The 21,580-nt window shown below is 36.7% G+C and overlaps 1 protein-coding gene across 1 annotated transcript in view; it reads right to left on the bottom strand.

Annotated features, from left to right (window-relative positions):
* Positions 1 to 1,989: 1,989 nt before the first annotated feature.
* ASXL3 (ASXL transcriptional regulator 3) overlaps positions 1,990 to 21,580 on the bottom strand; it is a 159,847-nt gene continuing 140,256 nt past the window's right edge. The window contains exons 9-12 of the mRNA XM_088130735.1: positions 18,589 to 18,685; positions 17,632 to 17,737; positions 13,044 to 14,961; positions 1,990 to 11,902 (exon numbers count right to left, since the gene is read on the bottom strand). Coding sequence (XP_087986861.1) covers positions 8,276 to 11,902; positions 13,044 to 14,961; positions 17,632 to 17,737; positions 18,589 to 18,685 — 5,748 coding nt within the window. The 3' untranslated portion in view covers positions 1,990 to 8,275. The remainder of the gene's footprint in view (positions 11,903 to 13,043; positions 14,962 to 17,631; positions 17,738 to 18,588; positions 18,686 to 21,580) is intronic.

Raw genomic sequence — 21,580 nt, 5'->3', positions numbered from 1 at the left:
GCTCAGGCATTTTTCTTGGTTTGAATAACAGAAAAAAGTATGTTCCTGTAGTACAGAGAGATCCCCTCTCTTATACATCCCTTTTGTAGTAAACAAATTGGCCTTCCATTCTCACTCCTAATTTTATTAGCAGGACAAATACGGGATCAAAGACATTTGCCTCACCACGTTTACTATTTCATCAGACATTCTATCACATACAGTGAAGCTTTACTCTCCAGAAAAGTCTAAGGTTACAGTTTTAAAATATATGCTTAATATCTCCAGTGATCTTAGCAGTTCTCAAAAGTGCTTAGACCCTGCAGGATTCTAGTTTTGTATCCTTTTTTCATGTTTCTTAACACAACACACTTGTATTATTCCAGCAAGTGGAATTTATGGAGGAAAATTACAAAACACATTTATTTTCATTCTGCTCCTTTCGTCATAACGAACTGCAAAAGGGGCAAGTCTTGCATCTTAACATTATAACGTCATTCATTATTCTATAGATACTATTGAACACTACACTGATTTGATGTTATGTCTCTGTGTGTGTTCATGCTTTAGATAGTACTCTTTTATAATTTAAAGGGTTTTTAAAGAATTCTTGGGCTGGGGGAGAGCAATGGGGCTGCTATCACCTTTTCCCCACTATGGTAGTATCAGCTTGGTTTTGCAGAGGCACAGTTCCAAAAAAACTCCAAACAATGATTGTAGCATCTCTCTTTTCCAATATAATGCCCTGCAACTGGCTTAAGGATCACCCTTTCTTCCACGGTCTGGGCTGACCTGACTAATTTATACTAACTTGTGGCCCTCTCCCAGCTGCTTGGGTCTTGCTCTTTCCTACAGAGGCCCTTGGATCCCTAATAATGAGACAGAAAGGAGAAGTTCACCCAGTGCATCTTTTTACCCCCATTATATAGTATTGCTGTGAGGTGACAGTTTACTTTGATATAGATATAACAATCCAATATATCTCTGCCTGAAAAGAAAGCTGCTTTCTGCTATATAAGGGATAGTCTTGACCATTGTCCTCCATGCATTAATAGTTTGCAGAATCAAAATATTAAAACTAGATTTAGTCGTACCTGTACAAAATTGACTGAAAAAAGTCAGATTGCATTTAACTGAATTGCTTTCACTGTATGTGTCATGTCTATAACTTAGGAACAATCTTAACCTCCAAGTACTCTGTTATGAAGATCTAATATTTCTAAAGTATTGCTAGCAAAAGACCAGCAAGGGGAAAATAATAGTTGCGTGTCTTCCTTGCCTCCTTGAAGAGACAAAGAGATTCCTTACAACTGGAGAGCTGATCTAAAGTTTTTTGGGTTGGGAATTGCAGAGGACTGAAAGAGCTTTAGGTTCAGAGAATCCATAGATTCTCCCAGTGTTCTGCATGCCAAATCCTCAACCATTTTCTTCCTCTATTTGCCCTACAAAGAGAGAGGTAAAGGATTTTTTTTCTTGATCCTTCTGAAGTCAAAACTCTTTGAGGAACATCAAATCATTGTATGGTCTCTCTAATACCATCCTAAGGACCATGAGATTGTCCATTGGCTGATGTATGATTTTTTATTTCATCAATTGTGGTAATTTGGAGCAGCAGTGGAGAAACTGATCAAATCAATAGTGTCAGCCCTTAAAAAAGGCTAATCACTGATATCAAAATACGATCCAAATACATTCCAAACCCACTCACCCATGTGTCATGGGCCCCATCTACTTTGTGGTCTCCATCCAACAAAACAGTGAAGTGTAGACCTTGGCCACCAAAAGGTTGCCCATCTCTAATTTAGTGCATACATTTTTTTTTAAAAAACAAACAAACAATAGCCTATGCCACAAATAAACTGAGCAGACAATTATCAACTAAAACATATTCATGCTTTCTCCTTCTCGAGTAACCATCTTTCAAATATCCAATGAATACCTTATTTTCTTTTAGCACATTTAAAAGAGAGGGAGGGGAGAATAATCAACCAACCAATGTTTATTCTTGTTTTTATTTTGTTTAGAATATTTTGATACTGAAGCCCAAATTGTTACTTTCAAGGGATTGGGAGGATAGAGCAAACATGTAGACAGAACAAAACTTTCCATTTGTATTATAATGTAGTGATCAATTATTTTTGTAAGCAAACAATGTTTTCTTTTAAAAAAAGAAAAAAGAAAAAAGAAAAAAGAAAAGACAAACAGCACCACTGATGAAGCATGATCCCTGAATTCTAAACCAAACACTGTATCTTAGAAGAAGAAAAAAAATTTTTTTTTCCACTTGGTCACATTTAGTCAGGTAATAAAGAATAATAAACCACAGCAATGCTGCTGAAATCAACTGTTCCTCTTTTTGAGAATTTAACACAAAGTGTATGTGCGTGCATGTGTTTGTGTATTTCTTTGGTAGAGGACTGAGAGGAGTTTTTATTTCTCTGTCCAAGGACAAAAATATCTATTTATGGTAAGTATACATAAATGTGTGTTCCTCATTCATGTTAGATATGGGTTGATTTCACATTGCTTCAATCCTGGGCAGGAGAAATAGTTCCCTAAAAAAGGCATTGAATGGCTAGTGTCAAAGAGATGTAAACATTCAAAATACTGACAAATAATAATAATTATAATAATAATAAGAAAAGCATACAAAACTCAGTACCAAAAATGTTGATCGACTTAGGTGTTTGGAAAGCAGTAACAAAAAGAAAACAAAATCCACGACTTTACAGCAGTACGAGAGAATTATGGCAACAAAGTAAAGCACTTTTCTTGTAACATTCGTGAACAGTACAAAGACAACCAAGTATTCTACAGGCTAAATTATCTTTTAACTATCAAATATAGTACAAAGCGAAATATGTGCTATAAAAAAAGCAGCTCCTTTAAATTAGGCAAAAAATACTATTTTGTTGGTTTTACAATGACAAAGCATGATGATTGAAGACAACAGGACTTCCCCCTTCAATTCAGAAACATTTAGTCACACAGGTCCATGCTTATTCGCCAACAGGTCATCTCCCTAGTGTTGCACAGGATTCCTGCTGTCACCCACAGGAATTCAGTGTCTAATACATCCTCCCATATGGAAGCGAAGATGAACCTGCTAGATGGAGTTTCTGATCTCCTGAGTGCTGGTCCTTGGCCTTCAATGTATTATGCAAAACCAGAGGCTAGAACAACTACTCTGAAATTGTGTGCGTGTTTATAAGGACTGCAGCATATGAACATTTCTCTTTAGAAACTGCATTATAAAGCACCATCTGCACCAGTTCAGAAGAAACTGAGCAAGAAATTCTATGGTCCTGAAAAGAGAATTCAGTAACTCACCCTGACAACACATACCACTTTTAAAGATAATCTATAGGACACATTTTTGCTTTATGGCTCAACCTTTCCCTCCCCAGACCAGATTAATTTCATGCACTAGATCATAGAGAGTAAATGGAATATAAAATTGGGAGTGCCAACTTCAATTTTTTACATTATTATTTCAATAAAGTAGGGGATTTCCATTTAGAAAACATTTTGTAAAAGACAAAATCCACATGAGAAATGTCCCGACAGTATGTACAGATCTTAACAGTTTGTAAAAACAAAAACATAAAGGTGATGGAATCTCTCTCTCTCAAAAAAAAAAAAAAAAAATGCTTGAAAACAAAGGTGAAAAACTTCAGATATTTACCAATTTTTAAAATATATGTTATCCTGATGCATGAATATGGATGTACAATGACTTTTTGGCTAGTTGATTTTTATATGTTGTGTCACAAAGAACAGAAAAGAAGCAAGTGCAGCCTTATCTCATATCCTGATTCTCTTATTATTTCTTTTTTCTTTTAAATTAGTATCTGGAGCTGAACATTTTCTGTAAAGTATAAAGAGGGAATGTGATAAATGTATTTTTAAAAGTTTCATATAAACATGCATTGGAATGAATGACAACTTGACTTGGGTTCCTGAATATCCTTCTTCCAGTATTTCAAGATGTGTATCTCATGTTAACACCCTACATTTTTGTTAGAAGAAATACTGAGGTACCACGGCAAAAATGACAGATGTCATTAATGCCCTGGAAAGGTGAACATCTTTGTTAAGATCTTCTTAAAATGCACCAGGTTTAGTCCCGCCTTGGGCACAAAGCCAGCTGGGAGACCTTGGGCCAGTCACTCTCTCTCAGACCTAGGAAGAAGGCAAGGGCAAACAACTTCCAAAATCTTTCCAAGAAAGTTGCAGGGACTTGTCCACGCAGTCTCCAGGAGTCAACACTAACTCAAAGACATAAAATAATAATAATAATAATAATAATAATAATAATAATAATAATAATAGCAGCAAGCAGAAATCTTGCTACTGCAATGTTTTCAGGGGGCTAAACTATACATATTGCACTGCAAGAGAGGGCACATTGGCCCAACTGCTAGAAGGTGTCTTTCTCTCCATTGAAAGACAATAGGACAACTTTGTTTGCCTAAATGACAACATCAAGTAGCCAAACATTACTAGCCACCTTGCACCAGGACCCAAATATGTTCTCTATATGATTCCTAATTGGTTGGGATCATGTAAATCCTTTCAAGTTAGAAAATGCACAGCAGCAGACAGTGGAAACAATGGCTGTGAACAGACATGAAAAATATATGTAGAAGATTGGATGATAGGTGTTTCACAGATACCTGCCTCATAGCCATAATACTTATATGAAAAATTTAAATTCACCATAGCCCTAGTAAAAGCCACTCGGTTCTTTGAGCTGGTGCATCTGCCTATCCTCCCCAAGGAAAAAATGCTTCTCCTTTTATGAAATGAAAACAGCAAATGCATGTTGTATTTTTTCAAGATATGAACAAGAAGCCAATTCCATGAGTCTCTTCCTGTAAAGTTACAGTGCCTCTTTACACAGACTAACTCTGTGTCACACTGCCAGTTACCTGTGGAGGTCAGACAGTTGCACACAGATTTCCCCTAGCTAATGATCTCTTCCTTTAAAAACCCAAACTTTTTCACAGCATCCTCTCCAGTACCTTAGCTACTGTCTTATACTATTTCAAAATTCTAAGGACCGTACCATGTGAAGATAAATGCATATGTTCTCTTTTTACCATAGCCACTTAATTTGCAGAGGAGGAATATATACACACACACACACATACACACACACACAAACACACACACACACACACTACATAAATTTGAAATGAAATAGAAGGAAAGTTGCTGGTGTAAGAATTCCCTAGCATAACCACACATTGATAGAATACCCTTGCCTCTTCTATAGATAAATACATGTCAAAAACTTGCACAAGACAACCTTGTAGTGTATTGACATAGTACCAATATTTGGGCAAAAATGAGAGAAGACAAGAATATGCAAAATTAATATAATACTTGTTTTCTTCCAGATAAGAAATATTATAAGCCACTACTGCCACCATCAGGCATTTTTAGACAACAAATCAAATTAATTTCAGATGGAACCCTAAGAAATAGTAGCTTAAGATTCACAGTGGAGAAATGTTGACAGGTATGTAATAATATTCAGCATCTCTTGCCAAATGTCTTTTCTACATGCTATATTAATCATCTAGAAGCATGTCATCCTTATGTATGCTGGCATGTACCCATCATGAAAGGAGTTACTTTTCCATAATTAGCCAAAGTTGATTTAGATTTAATAGTGGTAGATCTGAATCTTAAAAAATTATGTGGAAAGAGCTATGTGTATATGTAGATGGGTGAATTAAATTGCAAAATGGGTACACAGGGAAGGAATACTAAAGCTTCCCTTTGCCTGCTGTTTATCAGTCAAACATAACTGCATATGTATGAGGCATCATTTTTCTCCCAGCTAAGCTTATATCCACTACCAGAGGTCAGTAAACTGAACCTGGGAGAAGATGCTGAGGGAACATGGTTCAAGGAAGAATGTGAGTGCCTTTATCAAGGAATTGCTGAGATTCAGGAACATCCAGCTTTTAAAACATTTTTATCAACAGCCATTATATCTAGTTTCCTGCTCCCCTTACTCCAATAGTTAAAGCAGAACTGTTTTAATGTTATGTTAGCCATACCACATAGACAAACAAATGATGTAACCTGGGGACACCCAAGCAGTCCAAACTTTCATTCCAGACCATGATGCTTGCAGACAAATCCTGTGCATGTTTATGAGCTTCAATGCAGGTCAGAATGCATAAGATTGTGACTATAAGTGCTTAACTTTCTCTGAATTGTGCTCAAATGTCCCATGGCATGCTGTTGGAGCTACCATTTCTTTAGGAATGATAGAAGACATTCTAGTTAAAAACTGCTCACAGTTATTGAATCTGGGATTTCACCTACTGTATTTAATTATTGTACCAAAAGGGTCTATCAAGATCTTCTTGAATTTAGCTAATACAGAGACCCATGCATGTTTAACAAGTCCATCTATTCTGAACTTTACAAAAACATGCCTTTTAAATCTATATTTTGAAAATAATCTCTCCATGGGTACCTGAAAGTGCTGAAATATGCATAAATCTTCTAAAATGAGTGCTTTAGTAAGGCAATTATAATGGTGTAGTTCATTTATACTGTAGAATATCAAAGCTACTGTTAGTACATCTGCTATGAACACAGAACAGGAATCCAATCCAGTCAAGCCACAAGACCTCTGGCTAAGGGAACGTAAGCCTGCTTATTCTAGCTCATTAAGGAAAATAGGAAAATGAGTTTCATTTTAAATATGGCCCCACAAAAGTATAATCTCCAAACAGTAGAGCTTTACTAATAGGTAGAAATGCCTGGAAGTCTTATATACTGTTTAATAATAAGAGGATAAAATACATATAATACACTGAAGTATATTTTAATGTTATACTTATTTTTAAAATCCTCATTACATTAATACTTGAGAATACAAAATAAATGTAGAATTGTTTATTTAAAATAAGAAATGACTAGCAAAGATTCTAGTGCAGCACCTTGCCATTATAAGTCTTACACAAGAGGTGGAAAAAAATGTCAGTTTTGTGAATGGATTACCAGGCATGACGTTAGTAAGGTTCTACTGTATGGGTAAGAATGATATCTTTCTCTAACCTTTATTAAGTCCTGGTGATTAAATTCACATAATAGCATGCAAGTTGCTTCGACTTTACATTTTATGTTCACTTTAGAGGAACCCCCTCTCACTTTTAAGATAACCAAGCATCTCCTCTTGTCAAGTTCCATATTTTTAACCCTTTACAATATTTTTTTTTATCAGTAAAAAGAACTTAGCAATTGCTACAGTTCTTCCCAAATAGTTTGGTGGCTATATATTTTGTATATGACTAACATAAACTACTAGTAAATACAATATTGAGAGTAAGATTTAGTATCCCTTTAAAATCTCTTCATTCCTCTACAAGGCTATACAATATTTGTGGGGTAAGCTGTGTAACAGACAAAAATGTTTTAAAATAAAAGTTATTTTAAAATATCCCAAGTTGTAAACATATTTAAAAGGACTATAAATCATACATTTGTTTTGCTCTTTTGAATCTACAGAAACAAAGGATCACTTTTGGGTTGCTGAAATGATATCACTGCTCAAAACACACTTGTTTAGATATAATATGGTGCATACTATGTATATGTGTTAAGTATCTCAATTTAGGACAAAATTATAAGTGAAATTTGAGGAAGATAAATGAATTAGTAAATTCTAGTATAATAGCTGTACTTATTCTCCTTCCCTTGGACTTCTAAAGCCATGAAGATTCTAGTTTGTTACAACTTATCTGTTGCCTGGTTTAATTATCTATTTAAATATAACAGCTTCTTAGGAAGGGACCAAATTACCCACATCAGATGCCAATGGATCAAAGTCAATCACTGCTGGCAATCCTGGCTCCAGGTATGCAAAACCTACCAAATGGCCATTGCAATGATGGTCTGCTAAGGGAACCCGACTCTCATTCTTTTTTATCTTTCTCTTTTCTTCATGGGCTACAGCTGTCCTCCACTCTTGTACTCTTTCATGCACAGAAATGTGGACACTGAGAGATTTGTAATTCTTTTCACTGGGAAGATTGGCTGATAAATGGTAAAAATAAAATTCTGCACTAAGATATGAACAATGCTGTATTTTAAGACAGTAAGAAAGCTGGACATTTCTTAAAGGGGAATTACCAGGGAGAGCCATGCAAGCCGAAATCACTCCATTCTAAAGTGTCCCTAGCAACTTTTTTTATCCAGATGCAGTATGGCCTACAGAATTCCAGTTCTTCTCTCTTGCTTTCCTGTGTTAACAAGGAATGTGCTTTGGATTCTATCGAACAACTAAACAAGCTACACACAATTTGGAAGGACCTATGCAGTCATCATGGCAGAAGGCGCCACAGCCCTTGCATACGATCATGGCTTTCAGCCTGCAAGAGCATTTCAGTTCCAACTCATCTGCACTGCTGCTGTCAGCAAATTTCTGAACTGGGATTTGAGCGTTTTGAATGGGGAGGCTTGTGGCTGTAGTTGAACTACTCCCTAAAATCCCAATAGATTTTTCAATTGCAGAGGTTGCCCTTTTGAAACTTGTGCTACCAAAGTGTATTGTAGGGTAATTTCCACGCTGCTGCTGCTGCGGTGGCGTCTGTATTTTCGGAGTAGTTAATGGGGCAAAAGGCTTCTGTGATTCCGAAAGTAAATAGGAAGGAAAGTCGGCATTTTTCAATGCAAAAGCTTTCAACTGTTCTTTGACTTCATTCTGATCGTAGGAAGCTTGTTTCATGCCTAGCTCACAGCTGCTGTTTAAGCCTTCCTCCAAAGAAACGGGTTCTGATTTTATATTGCTACAGACGTTTGCCGGCTGAGGCCAACTAAGTCTTTTGGTGGTTTCCATAGTAACCCCTGGTTGTTTGTGATCAGATGGAGCTTCTGCATGGGGAGGGGGAGGGGGTGGAGGGGGAGGGGGATGCACTAATGATTTATTCTGCAGAGTTTGCGAGGCACTGGGGATATCATCACTTTCCTTAATTTGAACGTTTGGGGAAAAAACAGTTGCCAGCCTCAGCTGGTGAGGTGCTGTAGACATATTGACCTCTCCCAAGGCCTTCTGCTCAAGGTGCCTGCTGAAAGCAAAGGAACTGCAGCCAGATGGGGCTTTTAAAGTTGCCTGCATCAAAGTGGTGGTGGTAACAGGGCCTCGGACAGCCATTGGCATTTGATAGAAATGCTGTTGATGGGAGGTACTCACTTCGGTATGGAAGCTGCCATTTTTCTCTACGCTAAATAAGTTCTTCTGGAAACTACATGAGGGCAATGGTCTTTTTTGCTGCTTAATCTCTGGACTGTGAGCTATTCTGCTTTGAATGGTGGGCTTGTTGGGCCACTCCTGTTTAAACAGCTGACCATGTCCAAGCTGATTCATGCTAGAAGTGATTATGCAAGGAGCCACTTTAACATCTGAATCCATTGATGGCTTCCCAGGCTCACATTTGATTTCCCCAACTGTCCTGGCTACTCTCTTTTTGGGATGATTTTCACGTTTGCGGATTTGTAGGGGGGCTATATTTGTGGCTGTAAAATCTCTCCCATCTCCATTTGGAGAGCTGGAAGGGTTTTCTACTGCATTTCGCTCAGATGAGGCTGATTTACATCTGGAGGTAGTTTGCAAAGGCAAAGGAAGCCGACTGATTTCTAGTTTGGCCCCTAACCTGGGCTGCGGCAATACTTTCTCCAATGGCAAGTTGCCTTGCAGTAACTGGGTCACTAGAGGATTGTTGGCTTCTACTGATGACAAGCGGCAACTAGAGGTTCCAGCATTTGTAACTCTTTTCAGGGTCTCTGTTGTCAATGACAAAGAGTGCTCCATGGGATCTGTAACAGATCTTTTGGAGGTCTGAGCTGGCTGTGAACTTGGGGCTATTTCTGCAGCCTGCACAGGCATTTCAGGTCTTGCAAAATCTTCTGTGTCCATCCTAAAGCATTTGTCAGATTCATTTCCTTCTGACTTAACAGGCAAGGCTATGCTTGTCACAACATTTCTTGTATGCATCTCATGCAGATGTACCAAACCTGAAGGCTCTGTTTTCACATTTTTTAAACAGTTATTCTCTGAATATTCCTTATGCTTACTTGAGTTAAGATGACTGACCAAAGACTGCTCAGTATTCATTACCTCATCGTCATTCCAACAGATTCGGCTGTTAGGATTATATGGGTTGGCACAGATACTTTCTGCTTCACTCTTGAAAGTCAAAGGACCTTGAAACTGTTCTGAAAAACCCTGGGTAGGAGGAACAACATCCAGTTGTTTATCTTGAGGCCCAAGAGGCACTTCTTGAAGAGCAGTACACACTACTTGCAAATGCTTGCCATCTTGCTTTGTTGGAACATTGTTAAAACCAGTGCTGTGCTCCAGATTTTCATTACTAAGTAGCTCTGGCCTACTTATGACCGACACTTGAGGACATGTTATGTTTTGTAAAGCAGTTTCAGTCCTAATTGGCCTGCTCTGTATTTCCGTGCTACTTTCTGCACTTTCAGTGGAAAGACTGAGAGATAAGTTTGAATTCATTGTTGTCATTGTGTGGTCAACAATGACTTTACAAGGAATGGATCTATTCATAGGTGCCTGTATATATCCTACTGAGGATTTACCAGACATATCTAACCGGCTTCTCATCCCCAAATTTCTCTCTAGGCCATCAGTGCTCATTTTGGTGGAGTTCTCATAAGAATTTACAGTCATCATGTTGCTGGCAAATATAGAAATGGAAGTCCTGCCAATGGAATCTCCTACTGGAAGTGCCTCACTTCCATGTAAAGTTGCCCTAACAGAGATGCTGTTTGGCAAAGCACTTGGGTCACTGCACCCAGTTAGGGATATCTTATCAGAAGGATATCTACTTATAGACCCCACTGGAGGAATCAAAACAGAGTTGCCAGACAGATGACCTGGCAAATTACTTGCAATAGATGAAGTTGGCACAGTGGTATACTGACTTGAAATTGCACTAGTTGCATTGCTACTTGGCATCGGTAATATTTTCTCCTCTAAGGGATTTGACAAGACAGTGCTGTTGGCTGTGGCTGGAGGAGCAGAGTTCTCATGACATTTTGGCACAATAGCAATGCATGGTGTGTCAGTCCCTTGGATGGATTTCAGCATAGTAATATTGCTAGCCTTTGTGTCTGTGCTTTCAACAGACATTAAAACAGAGGACTTATCAACAGTACCTGCAAAAGGAAGTTCCTTAATTGTTCCCGACATAGCAGTGCTACACACAGATCCAGGAACTGAGTTCTTGTTATATAGGACTGAAACACTGTTACTTTCTGGAGAGGTAGAAGACAGCATTTTCTCACATAAATGAGACACAGATACGCTTTCATCAGAATTGTGAACAGGGATATCAGTACTAGATTCTGGCAAAGCAGTGGCATTAAGAGAGTGCTGCAATAAAGCAGTAGCTTCACGAAGGTGAGCAGATTTGTTGCTAGGAGACCGGCAGTTAGGATTAACTATAATTACCCCAGTAGAACCTTCAATCTTTGCTTCAGAAGCTGCAGAGATCTCCACAGTTGATGGACCTTCTTTCAAGGCATGCTGAGACTTGCTTTCCTTGTTGTTCTGGAGCAAGTGGGCCCTTGCTTGGTGCTTTGCAAACAACTTGGCCTTTGCCTGCTCCTTGATGTGGGCCAACGTTCTGGTCTTTCCACCTTCACAGGGGCTCCCTAGCCCTCCAGAAACAATGCTCGCAGCTGCGGCAACTGCAGCAGCTGCCGCCGCCTCCCTTTGGGCTCTGGCTTGCTGGGCCCTTGCTTTGATATCTGCAAGCGTTCTGGCCCCAGTGTTCCTCCCACTGCTCACAGAGGCACTCGGAGCAGCCCTGGGTTCTGGCTTGGAAACCGGCTGGCTCTTGATGATAAAGGGCGGGCCAATTTTTGAAAGTTGAATCTGAATGGGAAAAGGGATATGAAAACCATATTAGGAAATCATAATTTACAGTGAATAGCTTTAGGATTTCACCATATGATGGTGGAAAATCTTATTTAGCACAAGCAAATGCTTAATATTCTATATATTAATTATTACCCCTCATTAATGTATTGCTTTATGAACGGAAGGAATTAACTAGTTCAGTCTCAAGGTCCTTTAATATTTTTCCAGCATTTCTATTTATTCTGCATACCTCTTTCTTTGTGTATATGTATTATTATACCAAATGCACTCGTTTGCTTTTCACACTCAGATTTTCTGATTTTCAGTTTCATATTCAGAATGTAGATATTTGAAAAAAAGATCTCACTAAATTTTCTACAGGCTTTGCAAAATTAGAGGCTAGAAAAAAAATTCCAAATTATTTTCATTCGTATTTTCGATTTATTTGGCCATGGTTATAATTTAATGCATCAGAGTTTAAATATCTTAACCCCACTTTTTGTAGTATTTGAATGAACACCACTTCCAAGGAGCTTGGTTATAAGGGAACTATGCATACACAATGACTAAATAATGGAATTCAATGTTTATTGTTTGTACTCTTCTACAAAATTTGTACGGCTGACCATCTGTTATCTAAGTAGCTGACAAAACTCCACAAGCCCTGAGGATGTCACTCTTTTCTCTCTCATATGACTTCTCTCGTTTATGGTTACTGATTCTATTCTTTTTTCTTTGTATAATAGAATGCATCTTAAGAATTAGTGGCATGAATGACAGTTTCTGATTTTACAAATGTTACAGTGAACAATTTTCCGTTTTCATTAAAGCATTACTCAATGGCAAAACAAACATTTGCAAAGCACCATCGACATCTTCTAATGCTATGTTCTCGGGGGGGGGGATTATTTTTATAAAATATAGTACTTCATAATGGTGATATGTCAACTGAGTTTACTTAGTCAGAGGATGTTATATGAAAATCTATTTATTGGCACCTTATAAGGAAAAATGAAAGGATTTTGCAGGCAAAAATGAGTAATTCTGAGGTGCCAGTTATTTGTGGAAACTGTTTATAGAAATTGTTAACTTTCTCTATCTAGAAATGTTTCCTGAATTAGCTAAAAATACAGTTCAAAGGTCTATTTCAATTTACCTTTAAGGGTGGGACTCTGGGCTCTTCTCTAGGTGGTGGGTCTCTTTCAGATGAGCTTGTTGATGCATTACGATGGGCCTGGTCATCTTCAATTCTAGCTCTCTTCTCTTTACAGATTCCCAAACCATGATGTTCAGCAGTCTTCCTCTTTGGAATCTCCAGGTCCCTGCTTTCACTTCTTACTTCAGGTGACTTGTTGGCTTCACTTGACTTTGAAGAATAGGAACTTTCAAACCGATTCAGTACGGTCCCTTGAAGTTTGTGAGACTTATTTCTGCCCATTTCTAGAGATGATGTTGAGTTATATAACTTATCATGAGACTTAGATGGAAGAGATTCAATATTTTTGCACCCTGTCACTTCTGTTAGGACAGATACTTCCAGTTGAGAGATTGCACTTTTCTTTTCAGATCGTTGCTGGCCACCATGATTTCTCATTTTTATCAGTTCTGGAGAAGAGCTTTCTGCAAGAGAAGAAATGAAAGGGTTCTCTATTTCAGTATGTGATCTACTTGTTTGATTAGTAAGATTTCTAGACTGGGATCCTTCTGCTGTTGAAGGTTCAGATATGACAGCTTTCATAGCATCAGGTGCACCTTGAAGCAATTTTTGATGTGATGGAATATTATCTTCCTGTGGAGTATTAGGAATGCCACAGGTTTCTTCTTTCAGTGGTGACAGGGATTCTTCAGACAAACACAACAATTTTCTTTGCTGAATAAATCTTTCACTCACTGGAGAATTGGAAAGTGGAGATGCTTCTGAAGGTAATAATAAACTGTTTGAATGAGATGTTTCAGAAGCTAAAAGAACCGAAGACACTGAAGAAGTTTCAGATGTCAAGGGCAAGTCAGACATTGGGGAGGTTTCTGATGGTAAAGGTAAATTAGAAACTGGTGATGCCTCTGAAGTTAGGGGCAAATTTGACAACAGAGATGCTTCTGATGTTACAGGTGAGGCAGGCATTGGAGATATTTCAGACATTAAAGATGTATTCAGGTTATCATCAACAGGCTTTTGTTGAGTATCAGTTTCAGTGTTTTCAGTGCAAGACATGTCTGATGAGCACACAGTTTCAAGAGATACTGGTGTACAAGGTTCCTCTGAAGTAGATTGTGTGTCACCTCCAGGAGATGCAATACTGGCAGATGGTTCTTCTGGGCTTTCAGCAGAAAAAGAAGTCTCAGAAATACAAGCATTTTCAGATGACAGTTCATCAGGGTCACTCTGCAATTCCATATGTACTGCAACACCTCCACCAGTGAATAAGGAACCATTGAGGACAGGGGAATATTTTCCATGAGGACTAAGCTCTTTTATGGATTCCAAATCTTTTTCTTCCACATTACTGACAGAATTTGTAGATGAAGCAGACTGTGAAGGTGATAAACTGTTTTCTAACTGATCTGTTATGACTGGCATTTCTTCCTGGGGATACTCCAATCTTTCCTCTACCTTGATTTCAACATGAGATAATGGACTTAATACATTATTCATCACAACACAGGATTCAGAATTCCCTGTAAGTGGTAAAACATCCGTTTCTTCATTTGTACCAACTGGACTAACTGGTTGTTCAGAATTTACAAGTTCTTTTTGGTTCTCTTCCTGACATTCACAAATACTTGTCTCAACCTCCTCAGCAATTTCTTCTTGAATAACAGATTCTTCAGGAATCAAAATGTCTTCTGTTTCTGCCATTAGATCCTTGGAAGGAACATGTTCCATGTTGCAAAGTGCTTGACAGAAATCTCTCTCTGGCAAGAGTGGCAACTGGTTGCTTTTTTCTTCATGGTCATCAAAAGAGGGCTCTCTTGAAGGACCAGGCAAATCCAAAGAACCACAGAGGGATTTATTATCATCTTCATTATTTTGTACTGATGTAAGCTTCCTAGATTCTTCCATTGACATCCCCAGCCTAGTCAGAGATCACAATTAAATTATACATCCATATTTAAAAAAAAACAACATGTTTCATTCTATACTACAAACATACAGTCTCTAGAGAAGTCAAAGATAATACCAAATTCCTGATCTACAGTGCATTTGACTAATAAAATTATTTTACAATTGCTAATTCTATAAAAAAACAATTTTTGCCATTTACATGCAGGTCTTGACATTTCATTCCACAGTGATACTTACTCAACTAAAGCTAGGGCAAAGAGACATTACACAGTTACATACAAAAAATTACTCTGTCTGCTCTGGTATCCAGCCTTCAGTGATATCATAGAAAATCCATCAGTGGGCTGGAGATTGTGTTAAAAGCCTGTCATCTCTGGTCATTTCTCCACTAGCAGTTTAAGCATCTTCTAGAGTCATCCAACCATTATTGTACCAAAATGACAGTAATGAGGACAGGCTCTGTACCACTTCAGTGATGTCTGGATGATGCCATGAAGGTGCTATAAGTCTCTAATGAGGAAATGGCCTATGTTTTAATTTCCTCCACTGGTGTTTATCAGTATTTAAATATACTGTGGTGTTTATCAGTATTTAAATGTACTGATAAACACTATTTTTGTCTTATCAACCTATCCTGTCACTATAAAGATAGCATGCCTATATATTTAAGGTGCACAATATTTTTAGGGCTGAGGGCCTGATTGGCCTTTCGTGATGTGCCAAAGCTGTACTTTTAAAAAGTAGATGTGGCCAAAACATTGATTTATTGAAATTTTAATTTCATTTTAAAAATAATTAAACACAACTAATATGATTACTCATTTAATATTTCCCCCAGGTGGGATAAAAGATGGATTAAGCCAGAAGAGGCATATCAGACTCCTTTTTCCTAGAGTAAGAAGACATTAGATAATTTGGTAAAGGTTTGGGTAGTAATAGTTGCTGTTTGTAATCTCTACACATATTTTAAGTACTAGTGTGTCAAAAATGAACAAAAATGGGGCCACTGAGCCTTTTGAAAAAGAGATGGAAGATGAGATAGCCATTTTGGAAAACTAGAAGTGATATTCTTTCTGGAAAATTTGTCTCCATGAATTTTGAAACTCTAAATTGGGGAATAATCTTACAAAAGCTTTTGTGTTAATCTGGATGCATTTTTTAAAAAAAGGGATAGGAAAAATATTTTTCATATCAGAACTATGAAATCTATTTGTCTCCAAAAATAGAAAATACCTATGATTATAATTTGCAAAAATACTGATTGATATTACTACAATGATGTAGTCAATCCGGTACATAATATACCGTATTTTTCCGACTATAAGACGATACTTTTTTCTAAAATCCTTACCCTAAAAACTGAAGGGCGTCTTATTCAAGGAAGTCAGCCGAGAATCGCGCGGTTCCAAACTGCCGATACTTTGTTTCTGCAGAGAGGCTTCCTCCTATTGCTAGCCTCCAATCACGAGTGAAATAGCTTGTCTCCCAAACAGACTTCCTCCAGTCACGAGCCTGATGTAACTGATGTCAGCTGATGCTGAACAAACCAATTAGAGGAAGGCTGATTGCAGAGACAAGCTATCTGCAGTTTCGCTCGTGCTTGAATGTAATCAGTTAAGCAAAAGAGCCTGGAAATAGAGCTGCAGAGAGACGGTTTGGACCTCCTCCCACCGAGTGTATCAGGTCAATGTTAACTAATTACTAAATAAAAATGTGTTCTGCACTATCTTTAAAATATTGATTTTTTAATTTTGGGCTGGAAAAGTGGGGGTAGTCTTGTACATGGGGGCGTCTTATTGTCGGAAAAATACGGTACCTAACCAAAAAATGACTTTAAGATAGAACTTCTTTTGAAAGCTTTTAAATATTTTTTTTCACAACTGAAAATATATACAAAGGAAATAAAATGGATACAGTTCTATTGATATATGTGATCACCTGCAGTGAATTTGAGAACCTGCTATAGATGTGTAATGTAACTGTTCTTTTTCTGATTAGAAAATAATTTAATCTGCTTAAATGTTTAAACAGTAATATTGAATCTGTGTATATAATAGCTTAATACTAGTTTATGAAAGAATCAAGCATATTACTCTGAACCCTTCTCCACACACATTCTTCCACTGCTGTACTTCTGTATTTATATAAAATACAATATACATGTATATTTATATACAATATAATACACACACACACACACATACATAGATACATTGTTTTTATTCACTCAAATCAATGGCCTAGTAAAGAGGATTGTGTGGGGAAAAACAAGTACTAAAATAAAGTTTGTGATTACATTTTATATCATTTTATTACCTTTGCTTTCTTCTGAAATTTGAAGCTTAAAAAAAGAATGGTTTTACCTACTCTTATATTCTATTTGTATTGTATTATCTGTATTTAAATTTAACATATCTGTGTCTAATATATTTGGGGAGGGGCTTGGTGGAATTGTAGACTACCTTTAGTGTTTAAAGTAGGAGGCTGAGAAATGTTTGAAGAAATAAATCCAAGGAAGCCATTAGCAACAGCAATAGGAACAAAAATAATTGGTAAATTTATTAGGCATTTATTTTTTTAAACTATAATTTAGTCTACATGAAAGACAAATGTATCTTTTAATAGCTATGCACATTGATGTATATCAGAGGCCATTTCTTCCTTCTTCTTTGATACTTACTTTTCTCCATAAAATCTTTCAAAGAACTTCTCTTTCCAGGGCTCTGTTTTCTTCTCCTTTTCAATTTCTTGCCTGATGCGCAACTGCATTTCAGGGGTAAATTCTCCTAAAAGATACAAGTAATGGAAGGTTGAATAGAAGGTCCAAAGAATTAATCTAAGGGTGCAATGAGTTTTGTGTAGTGTAGGAATCTCTGCAGGCGATACCTTATACAAATGCTGTGCAAAAGTTGCTTGGCCAACTGTGCTGTAGGGTTTCAAAAGTTGGACAAGTTTCAAAGATTTTTTGCACATCTTGAAGCACTACCACACATTGCCTTCCTAAACATCATACTCCAGCCGCAATTCCTGTGCTCTGCTAGCTGCTGCTTGAGAAACCCCCACCTTTGGGCAGCAGCTTTTCACGAGGCATGGACGGCTGCAGTCTTCCCGTATTACAACTACAGTGGTTCAGTGGATAACTCAATCCAAAATTAATCTGAGAGGAACCTGTGCTAAGATGGTATTTGTAATGCTGTTTTTAGTATTTCTAGAGTGTATTGGTGGGATTTAGTCACATGCATTTAGGTTTCCAAAGCTGACACTGATGAAAATGCTTGTTTATATTTTAAGTGAAAGTACCCAATGATAATCTATTGTGAGGTATAATAAACAGATGTGCTTAACACAACTGGAAGATGATCCAGTGTACATAATTTTGAAATCTTGCCACTTTACATGTTATTGATTTCATTTCTTAGATTTCTATCCCGCCTTTCCTCCAGGAGCTCAAGGCAGCATCATAGCACTCCCTCCTCCAATTTTTCCCCACAACAACCGTGCAAGGTACATTGGGTTGAGAGAGAATGAAGTATTAAAAGTATTGAAATGTATGTTTTCCTGGCTGTGACACAAGAAGGCATCTCTTTATGGAGAGAAAAACACTATTGGTTAAATCTAGTAACAAGTAGAAAATTACCTTCTGCCAATCGTTGTTTCCACCCTTGTGCTGCATATGCAAAGAATTCATTATTTAGAGCGGAACTACTGAGGCGCAAAACTCCATCACTTCCCATCTAGAAAATAAGCCGATGGTAGCAGAAGACACTGTCAGAGATTGCTTCAACTAAGAGTACATAAGAAGAGAGCTCCAATTATGTGAAATGGGGAAGGATAGAAAGTAGGAATAACATAGGGAATAATTTGCTAATATTAAATAGCATTTTCATTATAGTCATCAAATTAAATGCAAGTGGCCTAATCCAGCATCAGTGTGCCTATAATAATGTTCTGTTGATTATGACATTGGAATCCTATGCATGTTTACGTGGAAACGGTAAGTCCACTTAGTTCAATGGGGCTAATTTCCAAATAATGATGCAGTCTTCGTTTATGATCTAGCAGCAAATCAAGCAAACGTTTTTGAGATGGAACCAACAATAGCAACATCGGAAACATTAATTGATGTCCAACATTTATTACTCATGTCTAAAAAAAAAGAGTACATTTTCTGCGATGTTATTCCAGTGATTAGCAAGCAATTATTAGACCAACAGTATCTCCAAGCTTTATACAAAGTTAAGAAAAATAAGAAAATCTTGAATTAAATAAAGACATTATTTCACAGAATTGCAGTGGATGGAAATTCAAAGCTAATAAAACAATATACTACTAGGATTCTGTGAGCCTTCCTTCAATCAAGTTTCTAATGATGATCTTGTGATGAATGAAGTGCAATGGATGACTTGCAATGGAGGTAAAATATTTAGATAGATTAAGAGGGGTGGGCAACTTTTTTTCTTGGTAGCTGGGGGCTACACTTTTAAATTTGTATGGTTCTTGGAGTCTACAGTGTGCAGAGTAGTGATACAATTATGCCATTCATGGAAGTAGAATTTCGTTTCATTTTTTTCTTGAAAAGATTAAAATTTGTAGGCCAGTTTGTTTATTCATTCCAGTTGTATCTTGCAGGAATCCAATGACTTTTAGTGGAGTTAATTTTTGGCTGTTAGCCCCCAAATTTTAATGGTGCAAACCGGAAGGACTTAGGTATGCAAAAATGGCCTTTATGGCAACCTTTGGCCCATAGGCTGCCCATCTATCCCGGCAGTAGGTGATGTGGCTTAAAGTAACTATTAATAGAATAAATAAGAAGGAAGAGACTTTTCATGTAATATCAATACATGATCACAATGTTATGCTAGACTTTGCAGAGTGAATTGTATGGTGATTAAGAACAACCAAAAGAAGATGTGGCAGTTCTAGACTCTGGCTTCTTCCATTCATCTGAACCTCCTTTTATACAGAATCAGGGTTGGAGGTCAGGCAACTTTTTCCACTAGAAACATTTCAAATCCAAAAGTATCCATTTTACATCAAGTAAAGTTTCACACTTCTTATGATCTAATTTAAATATATTAAATATATTGCTCTCAAAAGGAAAAAGAATAGAGGAAAAATCTGTCAGTTAAATCTAATTGTTATGAGCTTCTTGTAAGACTTCTGGTCAGTATTAATCACTACATCAGAAAGTTTTTAAATCTTTAGAGAACATATTCTCAATGGAATTAAAGAAAATGAAAGGAAAAGAAAACTTAAAATTTCTAAATAGACATTTAATTCAATAGATGGCACAATTAACCACTAAAATTAAATTAGTATTTGGAGGAACATGCTAATAAAATACTTTTAAAATACACTATTAATTTTTACAGTCCTCAAGAAATGCTATCCAACAGAGATAATGCTTCAATGAGCCAGAACAAAATATGTTTTTGAATGTTATTTTCTTCTTCTTTTGGTTTTGGAATTCTGATTTTGCCCAATTAAGTACAGTGAAGTTACTATTCTCCAGACATGCAGTTTATGAAGAATTTGCACCAAAAATGTTAGTTTTAAAAAAAAAATGTTTAAAAGAAATTTTTTTTGTTAGAACCCACTGGTTATTTCCATAAGCCAAGAAAATCTAAAACCTTAGTAAACGTTGACTTTTTTGTAATTGGAGTAACATATTATACCATGTAAATATTCATTCTATAAAACTTCTGTCAAATCTTCATGATTTCCTGAAAGAATATATTATTTTACAGGTACTCAGATTCTCCTATATAGCCGATACATTAAGAAGCATTCAACCATTTAAATCTATTATCTGTTTGACTCCCTACAGTTCAATCCAATATTACCATTATTGTAATGTAAAGCTACTGCTCAACCTTTCTGCATAACTGATAAGCAGAAATATTTCTCAGATAAAAGATTGTTATTATATAGTTAATATAAGCAGTAATAGATGTTACATTATTTGATTATATACAATAGTAAAGCTTAGCTTTACAACACCAAAGGCTTACTTTAGTAAATTAACATATCATCCAATATTGATTTCCCATTTTAAAGGGAAGTATTAAATTATTATTGCATTTTAGAAATGTGTGAGGAAAATACTATTTTAGATACTTTCTTGAAGACAAGAGGAAGGTCCCAGTAAAGAAAATGATTGACTATCATGTTTTTTAGAAATGTAATAACACAGAGAGATTAAAGCTATATTTAAGACAGTCTATAAAATAAGGCTGAACATTTATCATTCCATGACTTGACAGCTTAGTCAAATCTCATAGGAGCCTATTTTTCAATGCGTAAAATGTGACTCCATTTCATATACAAATGTGGCCACTACAAAGTTTGACCTTTAATCCAATGTATCTTTCGAGGCATGAAGAGATCTTGAATCTGATATTGTAGCTTTTACTACTATTATGTGAGATGAATTAAACATACCATCAAAGAAAGATTGTGGCATTCTGAAGATTCAAATAGGTAATAAGTGCTAGCAAATTAATAGAAAAATGTCCATGGCTGGCAAGTTCAAAGCAAAAACATCCACTTACATTGTAAGTAATTTAGAAGGATCACTGAAAAGTGCTGCATGAATTACATGCTAGTAGAATATACCCAAACACCTCAAC

The sequence above is a fragment of the Python bivittatus genome, unplaced genomic scaffold (genome assembly GCF_059951505.1).
Source record: "Python bivittatus isolate LINGU-HERP-01145 unplaced genomic scaffold, Pbiv_v1 ctg000840_np1212, whole genome shotgun sequence".
Taxonomy (NCBI): Eukaryota; Metazoa; Chordata; class Lepidosauria; order Squamata; family Pythonidae; genus Python; species Python bivittatus.
The sequence above is the reverse complement of the archived record's forward strand: the minus strand, read 5'-3'. Positions and strand labels throughout refer to the sequence as shown.